Consider the following 20,584-nt stretch of genomic DNA (forward strand, 5'->3'; position numbering starts at 1 on the left):
ATTTTACTATGTATACTTAATGTGTTTTAAAAATATTATTTAAAGGAAATGTTAGCAGCAAAATTATTCATGAAAGGCTCCAAATATAAACGCTCATACTATTATTGGGCTATATTTAGATACTATTTTATCTATTTTTCCTAGAAACATGTGTTACTTTTTAATTAAAAAAATAATATATAAATCCTCATTTCAGGACTTGATTGCAGATATTCGTCTAACTAAGATGGTGTGGAGAATGGATCAACCTATTGTTTCAGTAAATAATTTATAGGCAAATAACAAATAAGCAATGAAAACAAAAAAATAAAACAAACAAACAAAAAAACAGATTTCCTGACCTACAGTGTTTTATTCACTGATCCATAATGCCATTTACATGTTTTTATTTTATCATAAAAATACTGGGATATTGTATGATATTATAAGACTTGCTAAGGTATTGTGTACCTAAGTAAACCTCCTTAATAAAGATTTTATATTTTGAGATTTTATATCAGGGAAAGAATTATTGAGTTAACAAATAGCTTACAAATTGCACCTATATTTCTGAAAATAATTTGAATTATGCAGGTGTCAGAAATAGTGTTCACTGTTTTCCAAGAGTTTTCTAGAACAATTTGATCACCCTTTTTCTTTTTTTCCTCTTTTTTGAAAAATACTTTCTCAGGATTCTATGAATACTCAAGTTACCTTTTGCCTTTTCTTGAAACTCATCTTTTGCCTTTTCTTGAAACTCATCAAGTTCCTTACAAAGGCAAGTTTTAGTTGAGTAATGGGATTTTCTTTTCTATCCAGTAGGGCCTGCCTGTTCTTTTTTTAAAATGCTAGACTTACTTTTTTCCAGTGATTTTATGGTCTCTATCTAATGTCCTTAGTCCATATATTGATGCAGAGAAAAAATATTTATGAGAAAGCTTCCAGGCCCTGACTTATTCACAAACATTTCTAAGATAAATAACAGTTAAATAGAGCTTTAAAAAGGTAGAGTTTTCCTCCTTTTTATGAGTTGTGGCTTTTAATCTTTGTAGTTCCTGGTTATTCACAAGTGAACAAAGCAGAGGTTATAAAGTTCAGAATACTTAGAGCTCTGAGCATCAGTAAAAATATGAATAAATACAGCTCATGGAGGCCATAGCCAATTCAACAGCAGGAGACAAAGAGAATTTTAAGATCTGGGTAGAACAAGGTCAACAGCTTACTTCAGCACCTCAACTTAGAGTTCCACAGGTTTGGGGACGGAAAAGCACCATGACATCCGGTCCCTCAAAAAGTCCCATCACCAAATGCAACACCCAGATTACTTTCTAAGGAGATGTGTAAGTGAATAATTAAAATTAAAGTAATTTGAGTCAATATATGTTCATGTGTATATTTTATATAGATAATATAGATATTTAATATACATTTTCAAATCAAATTACTCTCGAAGGACATTTTCTTCGCTTCCTTTAGCTGAATCTGTTAGGGAATACTGAATTCTAATTCTTTGAGGCACAAATTCAGACACAATTATTTTCAAGAAAAAGTTGTGAAAACATGGATAATAATAATACCAAGCAGATATATAAAATTTAATTCTATGCAAGCCTATGAAATCTTCCATGCCCAAGATCAAAAGAAATTAAAAATACCAGCAAAACTGCCCATAGCTATGAAGTGCTGGTTTAGCATTTCTACATAAATCAGCAGGAAGGGCCCACTGTGTACCTGCTTCCTTGAGTAAACAACCAAATTGCAGAAAGAAAAAGAGAACCCGATACCAAGATTTTATAGCCATGCAATAAACAGCAGAAGAGACTTGTTTTAGGGAAAGAGTTTGGTGGGGTAGGTAGATGGAGTCAGTTTAATTTTAAATAGAATTACAAAATAGGAAAATTGGATTATATAGTCAAATTCATAATGATAAGTATGATGATAGCTACCATTATCTTTGAGAAAACATATATAAAAATTTAATTACTTCTGCATAAAACACCGCAACAGTGTCTAGAAACCAGCCCTCAACCCGTCACGGCCGCCATCACAGGCCAGGGAAGCCTCTCCGTCTACTTCTCTCAAGAGAAAAGCACCTTCCACTCCTGACAAGTCTCCGTGACTTTGGCCATGTGTTCTACATCCAGAAAATGCGTGGGGACACGCCGAAACGCAAAGCTCTCCCTGAACATCTGCAGTATCCCGAAAAAGACACTCCAGGCCATTTCTCTCTCTCTGCTTTTTGCATCAAATATTAGAATCATAAAACAGTAAATACATTATTCTCAAATTCTATGATGTATCCAAAGCACTGAGACTTGAATCTAGTAAGCTCTTAGAGCCCAGCAGATTCTCAAACTTAAAGCGGCCCATAGTTCTACCATTTGTGTTCAATGTTCTGGAAGTGGTTTAGTTACATGATTCTTTCTGGCAGTTTTATTGTGGATGTGTGCTTGTATTGGGTTTTGGGGGGTTTTGTTTTTTTTTTAATTTCAGTCTCATGAATACTTTAGTTCCAGGAAACATAGCACATAATTATAGGTATATAGTTCTGTTCTAAAATGTGCGCATTTATTCACAATATGAAAACCATTCACAGATCAAACAACCTGCATTGTGCACCATGCATATACAGGTGACTTTACTCAGCAATAATGACAGTCATTTCATTCTCAAAACACCCTGTGACTCCCCAGTATTTTGAAGAATATAAAATTCATTTCTAAAGTAATGATGTAATTAGTAAAGGCAGAATATTTCCATAAAGCTTCAATTTATAATAGTTTGCCTCATTATAGTACTTTTAATATATACACTACTTATGAAAAAAGTAAAATATTTGCTTTATTTTTATTAAATGACCATGTAACCTAAAATTTACTATAAATTACTATAAAATTACTTCTATAAAATTACTTCATCTATGAAAATGTCAGTATTACTGTGTCAGGAACATTTTGATCAGAGAGTAAGATGAATTTGTTAATTTTTAAGTCTAAACAATGCTATTTGCAAAATGCTTTGAGAACTATTTATTATAACTGAGTTGGCATTTTTAAACAACAAGGTTACCTTTGTACAGTCTTATCATTATCCTTGAAATTCAGGGAGAATAGGAACTGTGTCTTATATTTTAGGTCAAGGTACAGGAAATTACTCTGATAAAAGTATTCAAAACTAAAACAATGGGGAAATGTAGTTTGAGCTTTTTTTTTTTTTTACTGAACACAATTAAAGGGGAAAAAAAAATTCCATGAAAAGTAACTTGAAGTCAATGGTTAATGTCTGTCTGTGCGTACATGTGCATGGTGTATCCCAGCATATTTTCTCAAAGAAAGCTCCGTATTTGTTGTTTTCCCAGTTGCCTACATTTTGAGGTATGAGGATAAGTGAAATTAATTGCAGAAGAGCACACAGTCCTATGAAGCAATGGGCTCTTTCTAACCCAAATAAATAAATCATAAAGAAACATGGCACAAAATTCTTCACCACTGAAAAGTTTGGACTGTCAGTCACATGGACAAATAAGGAAAGATTCATATCCGGGGAGCCAATATAATAGAGAAATCAACTTCCAAAATAGAGATCGACCTCACTTGTTTGTAAATGTCTACTGGGAGCCAATCCACAGGGCTGGGCCGATGCACAGGGGACAGTCGGCAGTGTCCTTGGGCCAGGACTGCTGCGTACCGGTCACTGCACTTGACAAGTGTTGGTTATTGTTGTTCATGTCATTAGCAGTAGAGTGGCACAGTTACAGCCACTTCTAGCGGAGGCATATTCATGTATCCAATATTAACTGTGCTTTGATAAGAGGAGAAAACTTCAAAAAGGGCTTAATAAGTTCTAAAAAAGCATTTCTCCCTTGACTTGGGCCGGCAAACACATACACAACACGGTGTACAGATGACGTGTTGTGGAACTGTGCCCTTCAAACCTGGGTAATGTTCACCGGTGTGCCCCCAATACATTCCATAAAGAGGAAAAAAGAAAGCATTTCCTACTTTGTGAATTGAAACCTATAAAATACTGTGCTTTCTACCTCCCATATCTTTGTACGGGGCATTTTTAGACACTCCTGGAAAGAAGCTAAGTATAGGGTAGAAGGTTGAACCTGAATGATATGCTGAGATTACATAAATCATCCAAGTCAGAGAGAACCAGGAAATTCTAAATTAAGGTTGATATGCCTGTGCCACTAGGCACATCCTCTGGCTAGAGCCCTACTTCCTCTTCAAAGTACTGCTCCTTGTTTTCTCTGCTGAGAGGACATTTCGGTGCCTCCAATGGGAGAGAAAACAAGGTATTAACTTTCCAAAACAATTCAGCTGAAGGCTGATAAACTGCACCATGTTACCACTACCAATATATCATCTGATATGTGTATTTACAAAACAAATCTTAGAAGGCCAGGGGAGTCATACAAAAAGTTTATCTAATGCTTTTGCTATAAATAAAAATCAAACACAAGTAAAATCTAGATTTAATGAAAAATCTCAGCTTCATTGCATAGCATGAGAGCACTGAGGCTGTCCTTTGATGAAAGCGTGAGAGTCTGCCCAAATATTAGCGGCAGTTTTCAGTCAATATAAAATTAATTATATGTTATTAAGTATTTTTTAAGACTTTGGTTTTACTTTTGCTTCCAAATTTTATCGTTTTTATATTAAAATAATATATGTAAATAAATATTTTTATTTATCTGACAAAAACCCACTGAAAAAGCTATTCTATGACTTCTACATTACTAATCTGCAGTACTGCCAAGCATTTAGGGGAGAAAGGAAGATAGAGATAATAAAGTGTATAAAACAGTAACGGTGCATGCTGTCACAAATGAGAATTTAACTGATAAATTAATCTGTTTAATCCTCTATAGCTAAATTATACACCTATTCCTCAACTTTGGACCTATATTCACCAAACACCATTTCGTGACAGCTGAACAATGTAAATAAATATAATATAAATGTGATGACATTTTTAGGGAAGTTTTTCAAGTATATAAAACACAGCACATACCATCATCTGCGTCGGTAACGTTGAACACAAGAACGGTAGAGCCTGGAGGCAGATTCTCCATTAAAGATGTGCTGTGTGAGCTCAGGCTGAAAACGGGGGGATTGTCGTTTACATCCAGTATATTGAAATAAACCCTGATGGAGGTGAATTGCCCCCCACCGTCTTCAGCTCGGACGGTGAGGATATAATATTGCTGGGCTTCATAATCTAACGTTCGAGTCAAATTAAAGACTCCAGTAACTGGATTCAGGAAAAATAGGCCATCTTCATCATCTTCATTCACACTGTACGTAATTTCTCCATTCACACCAGAGTCATCATCTGTAGCTAAAATAGCTGCTACCAAAGAGCCTATCAAAAAGAATAAATTAATAGTCTAAATTAATGGGGCATGGGGGCTACTACGAGAATATATACACAACACCAAAAAATTATTTGTACAATGAAATATTTTAACTAGAGAATCACTATTAAAATATAGCGAACAAAACATGCAGGTGATTTCTACATGAATGCTGACACCAACATTCCCAAATATTAGCAAAACATACAGCATATTAGTTAACCAGTAGGTCTTACGTTGCATGCCACTGTATACATATTCTGGGTATTAATACTACTTCTGGCAGTTTTTTCCTACATGGAACTACCTATTCATAACCACATATTGATGAATCCAGGGAACATATAGGGGCGTCCACTGCCAGTGTCAGGAACTGGGGGTTCCAAGTGCTAACGCAGGTGTAGGCAGCCCCAATGGCCACTGCTATGGTTAAGCAAGAAATAAACGTGCTGGCAATTTCACACAGGACATGCCCAGCTCATCGAAGGGAGGGAAGGGAAAGCCGCAGCGAGGAGCAAGTAGTCTCCTACAAATGTTTCCTCCCTTGTCAAAGGAGTTCCCAAAACATATGCCTTATTATGCAAACACATTCCAAATGAGACTAAGAATAAAATCTCAATTTTAGATAAGAATTTCCAATAATGGGAATGAAGCACACACACCAAGAACAGAGGCACGGTGCACTCAAACTCCCCAATTGCGACGTAATATGTTGAAAGAGGCAGGATGGTAATTCAGGGTTTATATTCGAATAACACTCATTGAACACCTGCTAATTCCCAAGCCCCTGACATTGGCAAACTCACCTATACATTCTAAATTAACCTTTACCCTAATTCTAACAGGAATTATTGTTTCCATTTTACAGCAGAAGGAATTGAAGCTGAGAGAGATGAACTAACTTGTCCTGGGTCACACAGCTAATAAGGGTTAGAACCACTTTTCACAGGTTTTCTTCTGCTTTTCTTTGCTCTTTCTATACATAGCAGCATAATCACAATTGACATTTCTAAAGTGGAAAAATAAAATCAAAACTGTGGTTGCCAGAAGAATTAACAACCCATGGCACAAGTACTTTCAGAAACAGAATTCTCTGTACCTAGTACTCTCAAAAGTCTAGCATGGGAATTATAGCAAAGATGGAGAATTAAAAGATTCAAAAATCCAGCATATATCTTTTTTAGACCTAGAAGCTTATGGTAAAAACTAGTCATCAATGAAGAGCAGTGAAAACACAGTCCGTAACTGAAGTCAAAAGCGATCCTTGGCAAGTGCCCCCGAGGGCGTGCCCCCTACCTGGGGTTGTGTCTTCTGGGATGTCGAACGAGTACACGGGTCTGGAGAATTTGGGTGAGTGGTCGTTCACATCACTGACCGTGATGTTGATCCTCATGTCAGAGGACTGGAGGCCGTCGTCCGCACGGACCAGCAAGGAGTACTTGGAGCGGCGCTCTCTGTCCAGCCTCTTAGTCGCTATCAGGTCTCCAGATTCGGGGTCGATGCGGAAACTGTCATCGGCTCCACTGATGATCGTGTACGTGACGAGAGCATTTGCTCCCTAAGAAGAAAAGGCCGGCACTTGAACTGTTAGAAGTGGGACAGGGAGAGCACCCCTCCTTACGCCAGGCATGGATTGGACGAAGGGAGGCTCTGGGCTTAATTTCGTAGGATTTCAAAAGGTGGCAGGCCGGCGTTATGTCTTACATAGCAAGCCTTTCCCCTCACACTCCATGAATAACACAACAAACCTCACCCTTCAAGATTAGCTATGCATATATATATATACATATATATATGTATATATATAAATTCATGAAATACGCATGTGGAAAGGGGTAAAGCTGTCACTGTGATATGACAAAGGATAGTACTATTAGCCAGTTTACTAAAGGCTTGCTCTTTGCCAGGCACTATCACAAGGCCACAAGGTATGAGGTCTCCAAGGAAGACACGGGATCCTGAGAAGCTAGTTAACTTACGCATCGTCACCCAGTAAGTGTCAGTCTAAGTCCCCCTGATCGAGCTCTGTGTTCCTTCTCACTCAGCGGGGAGCAGTAACTAAACAAGGCCAGGACAAGTGGGAGGGGCTTACAAAAGCACTCTAAGAGCCAAGGAGAAAGAGGGATTATTTTGAGTTGATTTATTTTGGGAAGATATAGTGGAGACTGTGTAAAGTTGGATTGGGTTTTGAAGAAAGGTTTGTTTTTTTTTAAGCAAAGACTAAGCGAAAACGTTTGAGCATAAGCAAAAGTGTGAAAGGAAAGATGACGAGCTTGGCTTACTCACCGCTGAACAGGTTGGTTGTATGGAAAACTTTAACGTAGAACAAAAGAAGAAAGTCAAGCTAAAACATTAGGTAATGGATCTGTGTTGGAGGATTGCAACTGTAACACACGTTGGCTTGAATTCTATGGCCAAGAAACCACTGAGCCTGTTTGAGTTGGAAACAACCATTTAAGGCTATTGTTAGAGTACAAGGGACCAGAGAGGGGAGAGGCCCAGGAAGGGAACAGTGAGGAGGTTGAGCCCGCAAGACTGGAGCTTCATTTCCTCAGGGCGGAACTGTATGCAGTCGGTCTTCTTTGCAGGGTCCAAGTATCTGTTTTGTGAAAGGAAAGCAGGGATGATGTCTTGTGTTCTCTCAAGCCTTTGAGACGTGGCCCTCAAAACCTTTAAAGTATGAACTAGGAAGTTGGCAGAAGGAATGGAAAGTTGAGGAAAAAAACGCATTCATTAAGTGTTTATTAAGTGCTAAGCACTGCTCTGAGCATATCACTTCATGGGCACTAAATGACTTAATCCTTAAAGGCAAACCCTTAGGTAAGTACTATTATTACCCCCATTTTGATGATAAAGAGACTGTGATACAGTAATTCAAACCCTGGCTGTCTTGCTCCAGAACCTAGACTCTTAAATCATCACACACCTGGCATAATACACAGGACAAATCAGTAGTACCTTAAGGGTTATTTGGATATAGAAATAACAACAGCAGTACTGTCATTGGTTCAGCATTCTCATATATTCTCATGCTTTTCTTTTAACAAGTCTATGTGATGGGTAAAAGTGAAAGAAAATAAAAAAATATTAAAATATCAAACTACTTTGGCCAGGAATTAAGAGACTACTCTTGATGAAGATATTTCAGAATAAGATCTGCTTTGATGCAGGAGAAATTAGTCAGTGAGCTGTTATATAGAGTATGAGACTGATGGATAATTTCATAGAAATGGTCGTGTGGCAACAAGAGATTTGAGACAAAGTTTGAAAAAATATCTGAAGGTCAACATATGTACATGACGGTGGAAGTCCCAGGTTTGATGAGAATTTAAAATTAGATTAGATAAAGGAACAGCAGTGTAAGGACTAAATATGGACATTTGAAGACTGAGAAGAAGGAATACACATACATATATGGACACACACAATTTCTGTCGAGGAAAAGTCCAGCCATCGTTAATATAACGAGAACGGTTTGCACAACATTGAAGTAACTTGGCAGCCAAGGAGAATGGACTGGAATGCACATGCGTAAACAATGACAACTTTACTGTACTAGTCAGTGGGGGCGGTAGATGCTGTTGAGTGAGCTTGTATACTGTGCGGCTGTCACATTCAAAATAACTGAGCAAGTAAAGCAACGAATCTGCATCACATTATATGTTAGGCTTGAACATTCCTCCATAGAACTTATTTGGATGACAGAAGGCCGCAGCTATGGGCAACTGGTGACTGGCAGCTTCATCACGACAACATGCCCACTCATGCATCACATCTTGTACAGTTTTTTGGCAAAACATCAAATCACCCCAATGACTCAAGCTCCCTACAGCCCAGATTTGGTGCCCTGTGACTTCTGGCTTTTCCCAAAACTAAAATCCCCTTTGAAAGGGAAGAGATTTCAGACTGTTGATGAGATTCAGGAAAATATGACGGGGCAGCTGATGGTGACTGGGAGAACTGTGTGAGGTCCCAAGGTGCCCGCTTTGAAGAGGACCAAGGCATCATTGTCCTATGTACAGTGTTTTTTGTATCTTGTATCTTCTTCAATAAATGTCTCTACTTTTCATATGACATGACTGGATCCTCCTGGATATACACACACACACATAGACATGGACAACAGTGTGGTGATAGCGGAGGAAAAGGGGGTGGGGGAGGGGGAGGAGGGCACAGGGGGATAAATGGGGGGGGGCAGAAAGGGACTTTGCTTTGGACAATGGGTGCACAATGCAGTGTGCAGATGATATTTGTTGGGTTGTACACTTGAAGCCTGTGCAGTTTTGTTAACCAATGCCAATCAAATAAACTCAAATAAATAAATAAATAAATAGACAGATAGATAGATAGATAGATAGATAAAACTGGGAGGAAGGAGGAGAGGCAGAGGTTGAGGGAGGAGGGACTTGGGAGGAGACGCAGAGGAACAGCCTGCCTCAGAGGGTAAAGGACGATTTCAAGAAAGGGCAGGTTTTAGCAAAGTCAAAATAAAGAAATTAAGGAGAATTAAAATTAAAGCACTCATCTAGATTTGATGATGGGAGATATTAACTTCATAATATTTTATATTGATTACAAGCTTATCTATATAGTGTTGAAACTGTAAGCAGTTTGTCTCAGATCTTTTAAATTATGTGTATTATAACTGAAATATTGAGTTAAATATTCTACACTACACTGGTTGAGATCTGATGCTTTTGGGTGGAATCTCTGCTCCGCCACTTACTAATTGTGTGTCATTGGGCCATTACTTAACCTCTGTGAACCTATGTTTCCTTATCAGGACTATTGGAATAATATTACCTACCATGTAGCACTGTTGTGAGGATTAAATGAGTTTATACATGTGAAGAACCAAAATAATCTTTGAAAAGCTCTTAAGTATGTGACAATGCTAGTTATTTTTATTCCTATTTTTAATATTTTCTTTTAAGAGAAATATAATGGGTTAAGGATATTTCATAACTAAAATGTCTGCAAATGAACAAAGCAAACTATTGTTAGAGTTTCCATAGATCCCAAGGAAAACATGTTTCCTGATTTCCTACTATACAGAATTACAGAGTCTTGACACCAAGGTATAAGTAATGTTGGAATTGTTGACTTCAAAAAGTACATTTTGATTTAAATATACCCACATAAAACAAATGTATCTTTTGCTCTTGCTAACCTCTAGAAGTTTATTTATGATAATATGCAGGCTAAGACTCTAAAGCAGGACATTAGGAAGAACACACATTTAGGGTGAGTAGGAGCCTAAGGCTGGTGTGATGGGAACCTCAGTTTCCATACATCTGCCCCATCAGAGATTAAATACGTTTTCTCCTTCACAGTCAAATACTCGTACATAAGGCAATGATTTCAAACAGTCAAGGGCAAAAGCTCTCTTTTTAAAAAGTATGTTTAGCAGCAACTGCTATATTTAGTACCGTGTTCCCCAAGCCAATCTTAACATTTCATAAGTGAACGCCTGAAAGCTCATCCTAATTTAGGAATGAAACAGCTGAGGTGAACACACTGCACACATTTATGTTGTATATTCAGGTGTACGTGGAAGACCTAACATATTCACCGAAATTCTATGGTCTAACAAAAACATTCGATAAAAATTTGAGACCTCTAATCTGACCATATTCTGTACTATTTGTTCTGCTTTGCAAGGAATTCCGTTATTTTAGTAAAGCAGTCCAGGTATGAAAACTGCTATTTTAAAGTCTGACTTCTTAAAATGATATTTGGAAATTAGGGAAAAGCAAAGAAACAGAAACAGTTTTAAAGTTATTACACAAATAGTCTAAAATTTAGAAATGTCCTGTCTCCCAAAGCGATGGTAATTCTGAACATAAGTAAAGGCACCAGACTATGTTGACACATTTTCATATTCAAAATCAGCTGATGTGGTGAATTAATAGTTATAGTGAATATCTGAAAATGTCTGGCCAAGAGTAATGATTTAATTAGGTCTTTTGAAAATTCTATTTATTTATTTAATACCCACAATATGCAGTCTCAGCAATACCACAAGAAACAAATATCGTATTTCAGCCACTGCTCAGTGGAAATAATGCTGTTTAAAAATATACTCTCCTGCAGAACCACAAAGAGAAAAACACGTGAAAGGAATTCCAAAAGTAAATAGCTATAAGTTGCAAATGCACTTTACAACCTCAGGTAGGATTTTCAAACACAAGCATGGTGCCATGAAACAAAGCTTGAGTCCTGGCCCACTGCAAGCATAATGATTCTGTTTACAAAAGGAAACGAGAGCCTCAAAAAGTCACGTGCTTCTGAAAGATGTATGTCTTGATTCAGCACATGTTTCAAATAATATATAAATTAAGTTTTACTTGTACATATTGCTTTCTAAAACTGATTCCTTGACCCAAGCACTATTCTCCAGCGCCCTACTGCAGTTTCTCTAACATACTAGTACTTTTATTTTTCTTTCTTTATTTGTTTTATCCTCACCCGAAGACATTTTTTAATTGCTTTTGGGGGAGAGGGTGGGGAGAGAAACATCGATGTTAGAGAGAAACATCAATTAGTTGCCTTCGCATACATGCCCCTAACCAGAGCTCGAACCCCACCCTAGCTATGTGCCAGGAATCGAACCTGCAACCCTTTGGTCCAGGGGATGATGCTCCAACTCAGCCACACTAGCCAGGGCTAACATACTAATACGTTTCTGTCTGATTTAGTTATTAAGGAAAAGTATACAAACAATAAAGAATATATTGACTCATAATTTGCCAATGGTCTACATAATCTTAGTGTTTGACAGAACCCTGCTAATCTCTCAAAATCAATCCATTGGAGAGTTGTGTGACAATTTAACGCTGATGTGGAAAGTGCTATAAATGGAGCCATTTCAAAAGGGGGTGGAGCACTATCCCAGAGAAAGCGCCCCACACGCCTCACCCCTTGACCCTTTGGGGTGCTTGAACTGGGCAAAATAACCGCAGGCTGGGCCACACCGACCCTGTCTCACAAATGTCATAGAGCGAACAGGAAAGAGGACCTCCCGACCACAAGGACCGCTGAGCTGGCCACCCGTGAGACACCATTAGGGCCATGAGTGGCCGAGGGCAACCTAGCCTCTTGGCTCCAACAGAAGCTCCTCTCTTCTGCTCCTGTAATTATCTCCCTCCCTTTGGCCATTAAAAACGCGCTGCTTACACCCCGTCATTGGGACTTCATTTGGGTTTCTGCCTGCACCTCTGCCCCTGAATTGCATTTTTTTTTTTTTTTAATCACAAAGGCTTGTTGCCTGAGCCGTTGGCTTTTCATTTCGAGGCTAACACTGACTGCAAAGTAAAATAAACCCCCTGCCTTTCAACACTCGGTCTCTGGACGAAAAGGGAGCCCTGCACTAGACCTGACAGCCTGCGGGGCAGCCTTGCACAACCAGAGAGGGAAAGTGACGCACACACAGGGTGGGCCAAGCGTAGAACGTCCTGACTCAAAGCAGGTCACTGCAGGTAGCCTTCCTTGACAAAGGTCAATCTTTTCCTCCACTGAGCCGGTCCGCTGCCTTTTTGCACCTCAGAGGACAGACCTGTGGAATGTCAGGGTCACCTCCTTTTCCAGACCCTCCGTGCACAGCCCGGAACCAGGTCTGGAGACCACAGGACCGCCCCTGTTAGCTTGTCCCCACATGCCATCTCCATGTGCCATAATGTTATTAACTGTCCTGTGCCCATCGATGGAAATAAGTGTGTGTCTCTACTTTTACTTTTTATCCAGTCCCAGGTTTCCCCGCTTTATTTCCTCCTTCCCCCTTTCCCTGCCACCAACAGATTTCCCATAACCTCCTCCTGTTCCTCCACTGATTCTAATGCATAAAGACGCTGCAAAGCTGCCATTCTCCAGAGCACTTTCGCAATCCCTGGAGATTCTGCCTCTGGCAATCTCCATCACTTTGCCTCAAACACGTTTTCTTAGGCTGCATGTCCTTTTGGGGACAAGTCCTCCTCAAGCTAGATGGAGAGAAAAGAGAGCCACTATTTGGTAGGAGCGAAACACTTCAAATATAAATATATATATATATATATTTTCAAGTTCATCTAAAAAGTAGAGAACTGAGAATAGAATAGAGAATTGAATACAGGTTTATCTAAAGCATTAACATTAATTTGTTGTAAGCCACTCAGAAACACAAATGGCCCAGAACTCCGGATGCCAGCGGCATCCATTCCACGGGGCATGGGGACAAAGAAGCTGGCCCCCAATGTCGGGAGGTGAAACAGTCAGGAGTCATTAAAATGCTTCTAAAAAATGTAAGAGAACACGTATTCAAGAAGGATGGTAACCTCATGAACTTAATCTTTGAAAGACAGTCCGGATGCAATTTTAAAGGAAAGGATGCAGTTAAAGTTGCGGATGAACCACCTGCCTCCTTTGCCCCTCGCCTGCCTGCCCATCCCCTACCCCCCCACAGAGCCCATCACAGGTGCCGGGTGACCTTCACGCCTCAGGCAGCCACACCCCACACACCTGCAGCCTCCCCACCTCCCCCGAGTGGCAACCGCTCTGCCTGGGTCCCCGGTTAGTTAGCATCCTCTCTACAGCCTTTCGCTCTTCTGCCTGGGGCTCACCCCAAACGCACTTCTGGTGCATCCTCGATAACAGCACCTTATAGTCAGTATTTTTTTAAAACTAGACTGTGTATGTGATAACACTGGCATGGTTTCTTACATTTTTTGGGGGGGGGCATGTAAATTTCAGTGGTTTATTTATTTTTAAATAAAATTTATTGGGCAACGTTAGTTAATAGGCTCATATAGGTTTCAAGTGTCCATTTCTGTGATACATGATCTGTATGTCGCATCATGTGCCCCCCACCCAAAGTCACATCACCTTCTGTCACCACATATTTGACCCCCTTTGCCCTTCACCCCCCTTCCCTCTGGGAGCCACCATAGTGTTGTCTGTAAAAAACAAAGCTTGATAAAAATAAAACAAACTGTACTAAAACCATGTGGGTGTAAATTCTTAAAGACATAGGACCTTCCTAGCAATCCTCAAATCTTACCGTAAATATAAACATATCTCAAAAGATGAACTTGAAGGCAATGTAAGTCTGCGTGCACAAGCTCATGCACACACACACAGAAAAGTCAGGTGGAGAAAATCAACGAGCATGCAGACAGCATTGCTTTTGTATTAACTCTTACTCCTCATGTCTTGAAAAATAGGGAGGGAAATAAAATTATAGCAGTACGATGCGATCGTATTAAAAGAGTTGAATGTTGGCATCTCTTTCAAGCAATCAGTTCTTGAGAGAGTAGTATATCCAGTTAGAATATATATGTTACAGTGAACATGACTATTGCCTCACTCTTTGAATAAATCACTTGAAATAAATGAGGTTTCTGCGTTCTGTTCCCACAGAGGACAGCCAATGAGACAGTCACCACAATTACAATCATTCGATGTAAAGTGTCTCACAGCAATTGCATGAACTTTGTTTTCTATTTTGCTAAATGAGAGTTAATGCAATTTTATGAGTCAAGCTATCCAAATCTATATAATCAATGATGAGCTGTAAAGATGCAGTGTCTACTGTTATTGCTGATATTATCTCATATCTATCAATAATAATAGAAATATTCAGTCACATAACTCAATGGTAGCTGGAATTGGGAGTAAACTTTTTGTTATATAAAATTGGGTACAAGATACTAAGTTAAAAGCACCCAATCTTTTTAAATACAGCTACAATTATCTACATGTGTATGCTTTATTTTACTTCCTTTACACTAGTTACATTTTGGCAAAATTTATAAGTGACTAAGTCACTACATTTCTGTATGGCTTGTTAAAATAAGCCTTTTTTTATGTAGTTACCTTTTTAAAGTTAAAGAAATAAATTTAGGAAGATCTTAGTGACAGGCCAAAAGTCAAGTTTTCAGATACTTCTGGAGTTTAGTTTAAGGTAAGAACGTTAAATCCTCTGTTCTTTGTTTAGCTTAGTTTGGGAGAAAAGGGACATTAGTGTTTAGAGAGGCGACTCCTCTCTCTGAAGCTCCAGAACATCAATCAGTCTGTTTTCACAGCAAGAAGGAAGACACAAGCAACGGAATTTTTTTCATGGGAAAAATATAAATGACAAATCATATAAGTTGCCACCACATTTGGAGCATGACATGTACACAGCTCAACTTCACATATAAATAGAAGACAGTGATCTAAGTAATGCCCCCAAATTTCACATTCACCGCTAGGAAAGACGTTTCTGTTTACTAATGAACTTGGAAAAGTCATTAGTTTGACTAGATAATTTATTAATATATAAGACTATTATTGAATTTCATATTTTATGTATATGTAAATTAAATAAAAAGATAAAATAGCCTTAAATTTTTTAAGTAATTTGATTTTTTTAACTGACAAATAAAAATCAATCCTTAGCCGCCACAAGGTAGCAAATTGGAATAATAATGAAAGTATAACATAGGGACATTTTTTATTACTGAGAATTAAAATAATTTGGCTAAGAAGTCTAAATTTCAGCTGGAAACTGAGTTGGGAATTGCTGATCGGGGGAAAATGACCTCTTGATAGTCTCTACATTAGCATTCTCAGAACACATTTTAACAATCGTGGTCTTTGGAAAAGAGAACACACTGCTAACCCTTAGTTATTGGGTCATAAAAGTTGTCAACATATAGTAGAACTTGGATAGATCCCTGGAATCCTCCATCTCAAAAATGCAGATACCTCGTCAGCATCCATGGCTGTGAGCTGCATGATCTTAGAGCCGTCTCCGATGTTCTCCTCCACCGTGAGGTCCAGCATGTCCGTTGGAAACACTGGGGGATTGTCATTGATATCCTGGAGTGTTATTTCTACCTACAAGGAGAGAAAAAAAAACATCATGTGAATGATCTACGTTTCTGCAAGACACGAACTCAAATGTACACAAGAGTCCACTCAACGAGGCCTTCCAAAGAGAACTGGGACTTGGATATTCACCATTCAAAAAACAGAAAATGCCCTAGACAAAGCAGTGAAGCCTTTATAGGAACACGTAAATCCAAGTAAGAGTTGCTTGACTTGTTGATAGTAACTGATTTTAAATGGTCGCCTTGGTGTTTATACTGGGAATGGTCCACTGATCAATTGTCATTTTAATCCCCATCCTTGTGCACCAGTGTGTCTGTCATTCAACCATTAAATGTCACTTGACACACAGATGAGGTGATACACAATTTCCTCTTGAAAAGGTTACAGATGGACAGCTAATGTCTGGAGGAAATAAGACATTCCCATTTTGTTTTAGGAAACACTCAGCATTTTCGCTCTTAAAGTCAACTCTCAACCTGCGGGGGAAGAAAAACACACACATCTCCTTTTCCATTTTTACTCCTATCAGCACTTCTTAATGCGACTAACGCTAAGCAAGCATTCCTTTCAGATGTCGTGTTTATAGGGATTGCAAATACTACAGCTTTGTTTGAAAGATCTGTAGGCAGTTATTTGTTTGTTTTCCTACCTAGGAAAAATTGTTTGGAGGGATCTGTGAAGTCTAAATAATAACTTCAAGCCATGTGTTTTCTCTTTTGAGCTAGGTGCTAAAAGCTGAATAGCTGATAAGAAAAGAGAAGACAGATGCTAATAAAACTGAAAGTTTCCTCAGCTGGGTCACAAAATTAAGTTACGGGAAAAAATCCACCCATCCATTTAGCTAGGCTATAACCAAGACATTTTTCTCAGAGGATGAAATATCATCTTTTATAGTTATATTGTAAAAATTCCATCAGATCCAGGAGTGATGAGGATGAATATGAGGATAGAGGGGAGAACAAAAGGATTCTAGTTTCTCTTTTCCCAGGAGGGGGAAGTAGGGTACGGGTGGGTGAAGGAAGGAGCAATAGCTAAGACTGTCATCATTCTGTGTCAAGGAATGGGTGGGAAATACAGGAGGGCAAGACATACCAATGGATGAGCAATTGATAAAAAGGAAAAAACCAACCAACAGTATATGAAATTAAATACTAAATAATTATTATATCTCTAGGTTCACCTTTAATAGGAGGGTTTGGACCATAGACAATGACTCAGATTAGCCTAGGGAATGGTCACACAAACAGTCTCGGCAGTCAGACACCGGCCAGTCCGCTTTGGGTCACCATCATCCTCTAGACCCCTTCCTTTAAGAAAAAGTCCATGATACCCACAAAGGTGGCCTCTAAGGAGCGTGTCCAGCTTCCTTGTATGGTGGTAAATAGCAGAGGATTTTTCAAATCAGAAAGATTGGAATTCTGATGCTGGCTCTGCAACTTACTAGCGGGGTCAACTTGCGCACTTAATTTCTTAACCTCATTCTCCTCTTCCTAAAATCAGGATAAGTGTCTTGGAGTATTTTATGAAGACTAGACTGTGATGATGTTGGAAAGTGAGGATTTCCTATGTACATGAGGTCTGTCCTGAAGAAGTCCAGCCATTGTTCATGTAACAAGAACGGTTTGTGCGACATCGATGGGACCTGGCAGCCAAGGAGACTGGACTGGAATGCGCATGCATGAACAGCGACGACTTCACTGTACTAGTCCGTGGGGGTGGTAGATGCCATTGAGTGAGCATGTGCACTGTGTTTCCATCACATTCAAAATGACTGAGCGAGTAGAGCAACAAGTCTGCATCAAATTTTGCATGAAGCTTGAACATTCCTCCATAGAAACTATTTGGATGATTCAGAAGGCCACAGCTATGGGCAACTGGTGATCAGCAGCTTCATCATGACGACATGTCTACTCATGCATCACATCTCATGCAGTTTTTTTGAGAAACATCACATCACCTAGATGACCCAGTCCCTTCATAGCCCAGATCTGGCGCCCGAGACTTCCGGCTTTTCCCAAAACTCAAATCACCTTTGAAAGGGAAGAGATTCAGATCGTTGATGGGACTCAAGAAAATGAGACAGGGCAGCTGATGGCGGCTGGGAGGACTGTGTAAGTTCTCAAGGTGCCTGCTTTGAAGGGGACTGAGGCGTCATTGTCCTCATATGTGCAGTGTTTCTTGTATCTTGTATCTTCTTCAATAAGTGTCTCTCTTTTTCATATTACATGGCTGGATACCTTCTGGACGATTTCATATGTGTGTCCTCTAGACCATGGACAATTCTTTGAACTTATATCTTGCCCTTGGCAGTTACCATGTTGATAATTCCAGGTCCTAACATGTGCTTGGCTCGTTCTTGGATCTGCCACCAAGAATCTCATTCCATTACCATGACCTCTCTGTACTAAAATTTGGTATGATTTGTTTTGAAATCTTATCATATAAAATACAGGACTCAAACACTAAAAGGTTAAAGTAGGTATCTGGAAACAAAAATTAAAACACTATAATTTTCGAAGACTTTTTTCTTTCTGTACAAATCAGATGGCTTTAAATAATACAGACAATGGCTATTAAAGGTTTATTTTAAAATTCTGAACTTTTAAAATAGTTTACAATAGTATTCCTACATGAAAAAAAAGTATAGGTTGAAAAATACATTTCATTCTTTCAAAAGACAAACCAAAAGCAGTACACAGCTAAGCTTTCAGTGCAGTATCACTCCTATAGTGTTTTATATTTACCTTTAGATTTGTTTGGACCTGAAATAAATGAAATAATTGCATTTAAATATTCATTTTGTTAAAAAAAAAAAAAAGAAAAAGAAATAAATCATGAATTCAGGAGCTCCCCTTCATCAATGGCTGTATTTTAAACAATAAATAAATAAATAAATAAATAAATAAATAAAAACTGTCAACAGCTTCCATAATTTAAGTCCAGGGAGCATTTTCAAGGTATCAATTCTGAAAGTTTGTTAAAACTGACCCTGAGAGATGCAAGAAACACTGTACCATGGAGATCAGGCGTCTGCGTATTTCAGGCCCGCCTACCTCCTGCTGACCTTTGTGCATGGATATGGGTCCCTAGGGAACATATGCGGTTTCAGCTGTTACAATTACAATGGCAATTGGTAGTTTTGTGGTTGACTTATTCATCACAAAAAACATCAGTTTCAGCTAATGCTTGAGCCACAGCTATTACGCACGGCCACCGTCTCTGTCACTACGTAGGGACCCTTCAGAATCATGTTTTTCTGGGCTGAGACACCTGACCCCCAGGAAATGAAACCCCAGTGAATGAATGGTCATCTTTAGAGACAAAAGCATGGCTGAGATTAAGGGGGCTAATGACTAATTAATTCAAAAATGGTCTGTCTTTGCTAGTTTAATAAAGGTGAAAGTTAAATTAAAAACATGGGTTTAAGTATTCTCACCAAACTTCTCTATTCTGAAGGAACAGACCTCTTGATATTCTGCTGACTGAATAGTTAAATGGCTATTTAACCCTCAAATCCTATTGTGCAAATAGTTGCTATGAAATGAGTACGATGCTTTTCTCTTTTAAATATTTTTTCAATAATATACACTTGATACTTTTATCCTGCGCTGCATCATGAATGGTATCACATCTTGGGAATTTTTAAATTTTTAAGTAAATAAATCAGAATACAACTACATAATCAGTGAGCAATCATTACTTAGCAACAGCAATTATCAAACCACTACGAACATGCAGCTATAACTATAAAACATAGCATTTCACCAATTTTATTTGCTATCATAGAAGTAATACATTATAGTCAAGGCTAAGGAACTGACTAAAATAGCAAAGTCCATCATGAGCACCTTCTTAAGTTCATAAACTTAATTAATTGCATTGAAGTCACTATCTCAACCACAATTAAAAACACATTATTAAATTCATAACCTCTCTACAAGCTAAGAAAAGTAGTTCTTAGTGAATCAGGATGAATAAAATCTAAAAATATTTTTAATTCACAACCTTTCTGCAACTACATAAAATGATTCCTAATAAATGAAGATGAAAAACAATCTACTTTTTTCCTTTTCGGAAACTGTAGAATTGATAGTAAACCAAAAGTTCATAAATCCATTTGTTTGCAAGGAGATGTATTAAATTTTTAGAAGAATCGTAAATATCATCAAATCCCTCTCCTTTACAGAGAATCAAAAGCAAAGCATCAAAATGTCAAGTGATTTCTCCTTGTGCATCATTGGTGGGAATGCAAATGGTACAGCCAGTATGGAAAGCAGTGTGCTGGTTCTTGAAACAGAACTACCACATGACCCAGCACACCCACTTCTGGGAATTTTCTGAAGGAAACAAAAGCACTAATTTATAAAGACATATGCACCCTTATGTTCTTTGCAGCAT

The 20,584-nt window shown here is 38.5% G+C and overlaps 1 protein-coding gene across 1 annotated transcript in view; it reads right to left on the reverse strand.

The window, feature by feature from the left end:
• The window catches only part of FAT4 (FAT atypical cadherin 4), a 144,861-nt gene that overhangs the window by 65,036 nt on the left and 59,241 nt on the right, over window positions 1–20,584 (reverse strand). Inside the window, exons 2-4 of the mRNA XM_054563375.1 lie at window positions 16,061–16,192; window positions 6,638–6,899; window positions 4,999–5,349 (exon numbers count right to left, since the gene is read on the reverse strand). Of these exons, the coding sequence (XP_054419350.1) occupies window positions 4,999–5,349; window positions 6,638–6,899; window positions 16,061–16,192 (745 nt within the window). The remainder of the gene's footprint in view (window positions 1–4,998; window positions 5,350–6,637; window positions 6,900–16,060; window positions 16,193–20,584) is intronic.

Source organism: Pteronotus mesoamericanus, unplaced genomic scaffold (genome assembly GCF_021234165.1).
Source record: "Pteronotus mesoamericanus isolate MK-2021 breed Mesoamerican mustached bat unplaced genomic scaffold, CSHL_Meso_final contig_163, whole genome shotgun sequence".
NCBI lineage: Eukaryota > Metazoa > Chordata > Mammalia > Chiroptera > Mormoopidae > Pteronotus > Pteronotus mesoamericanus.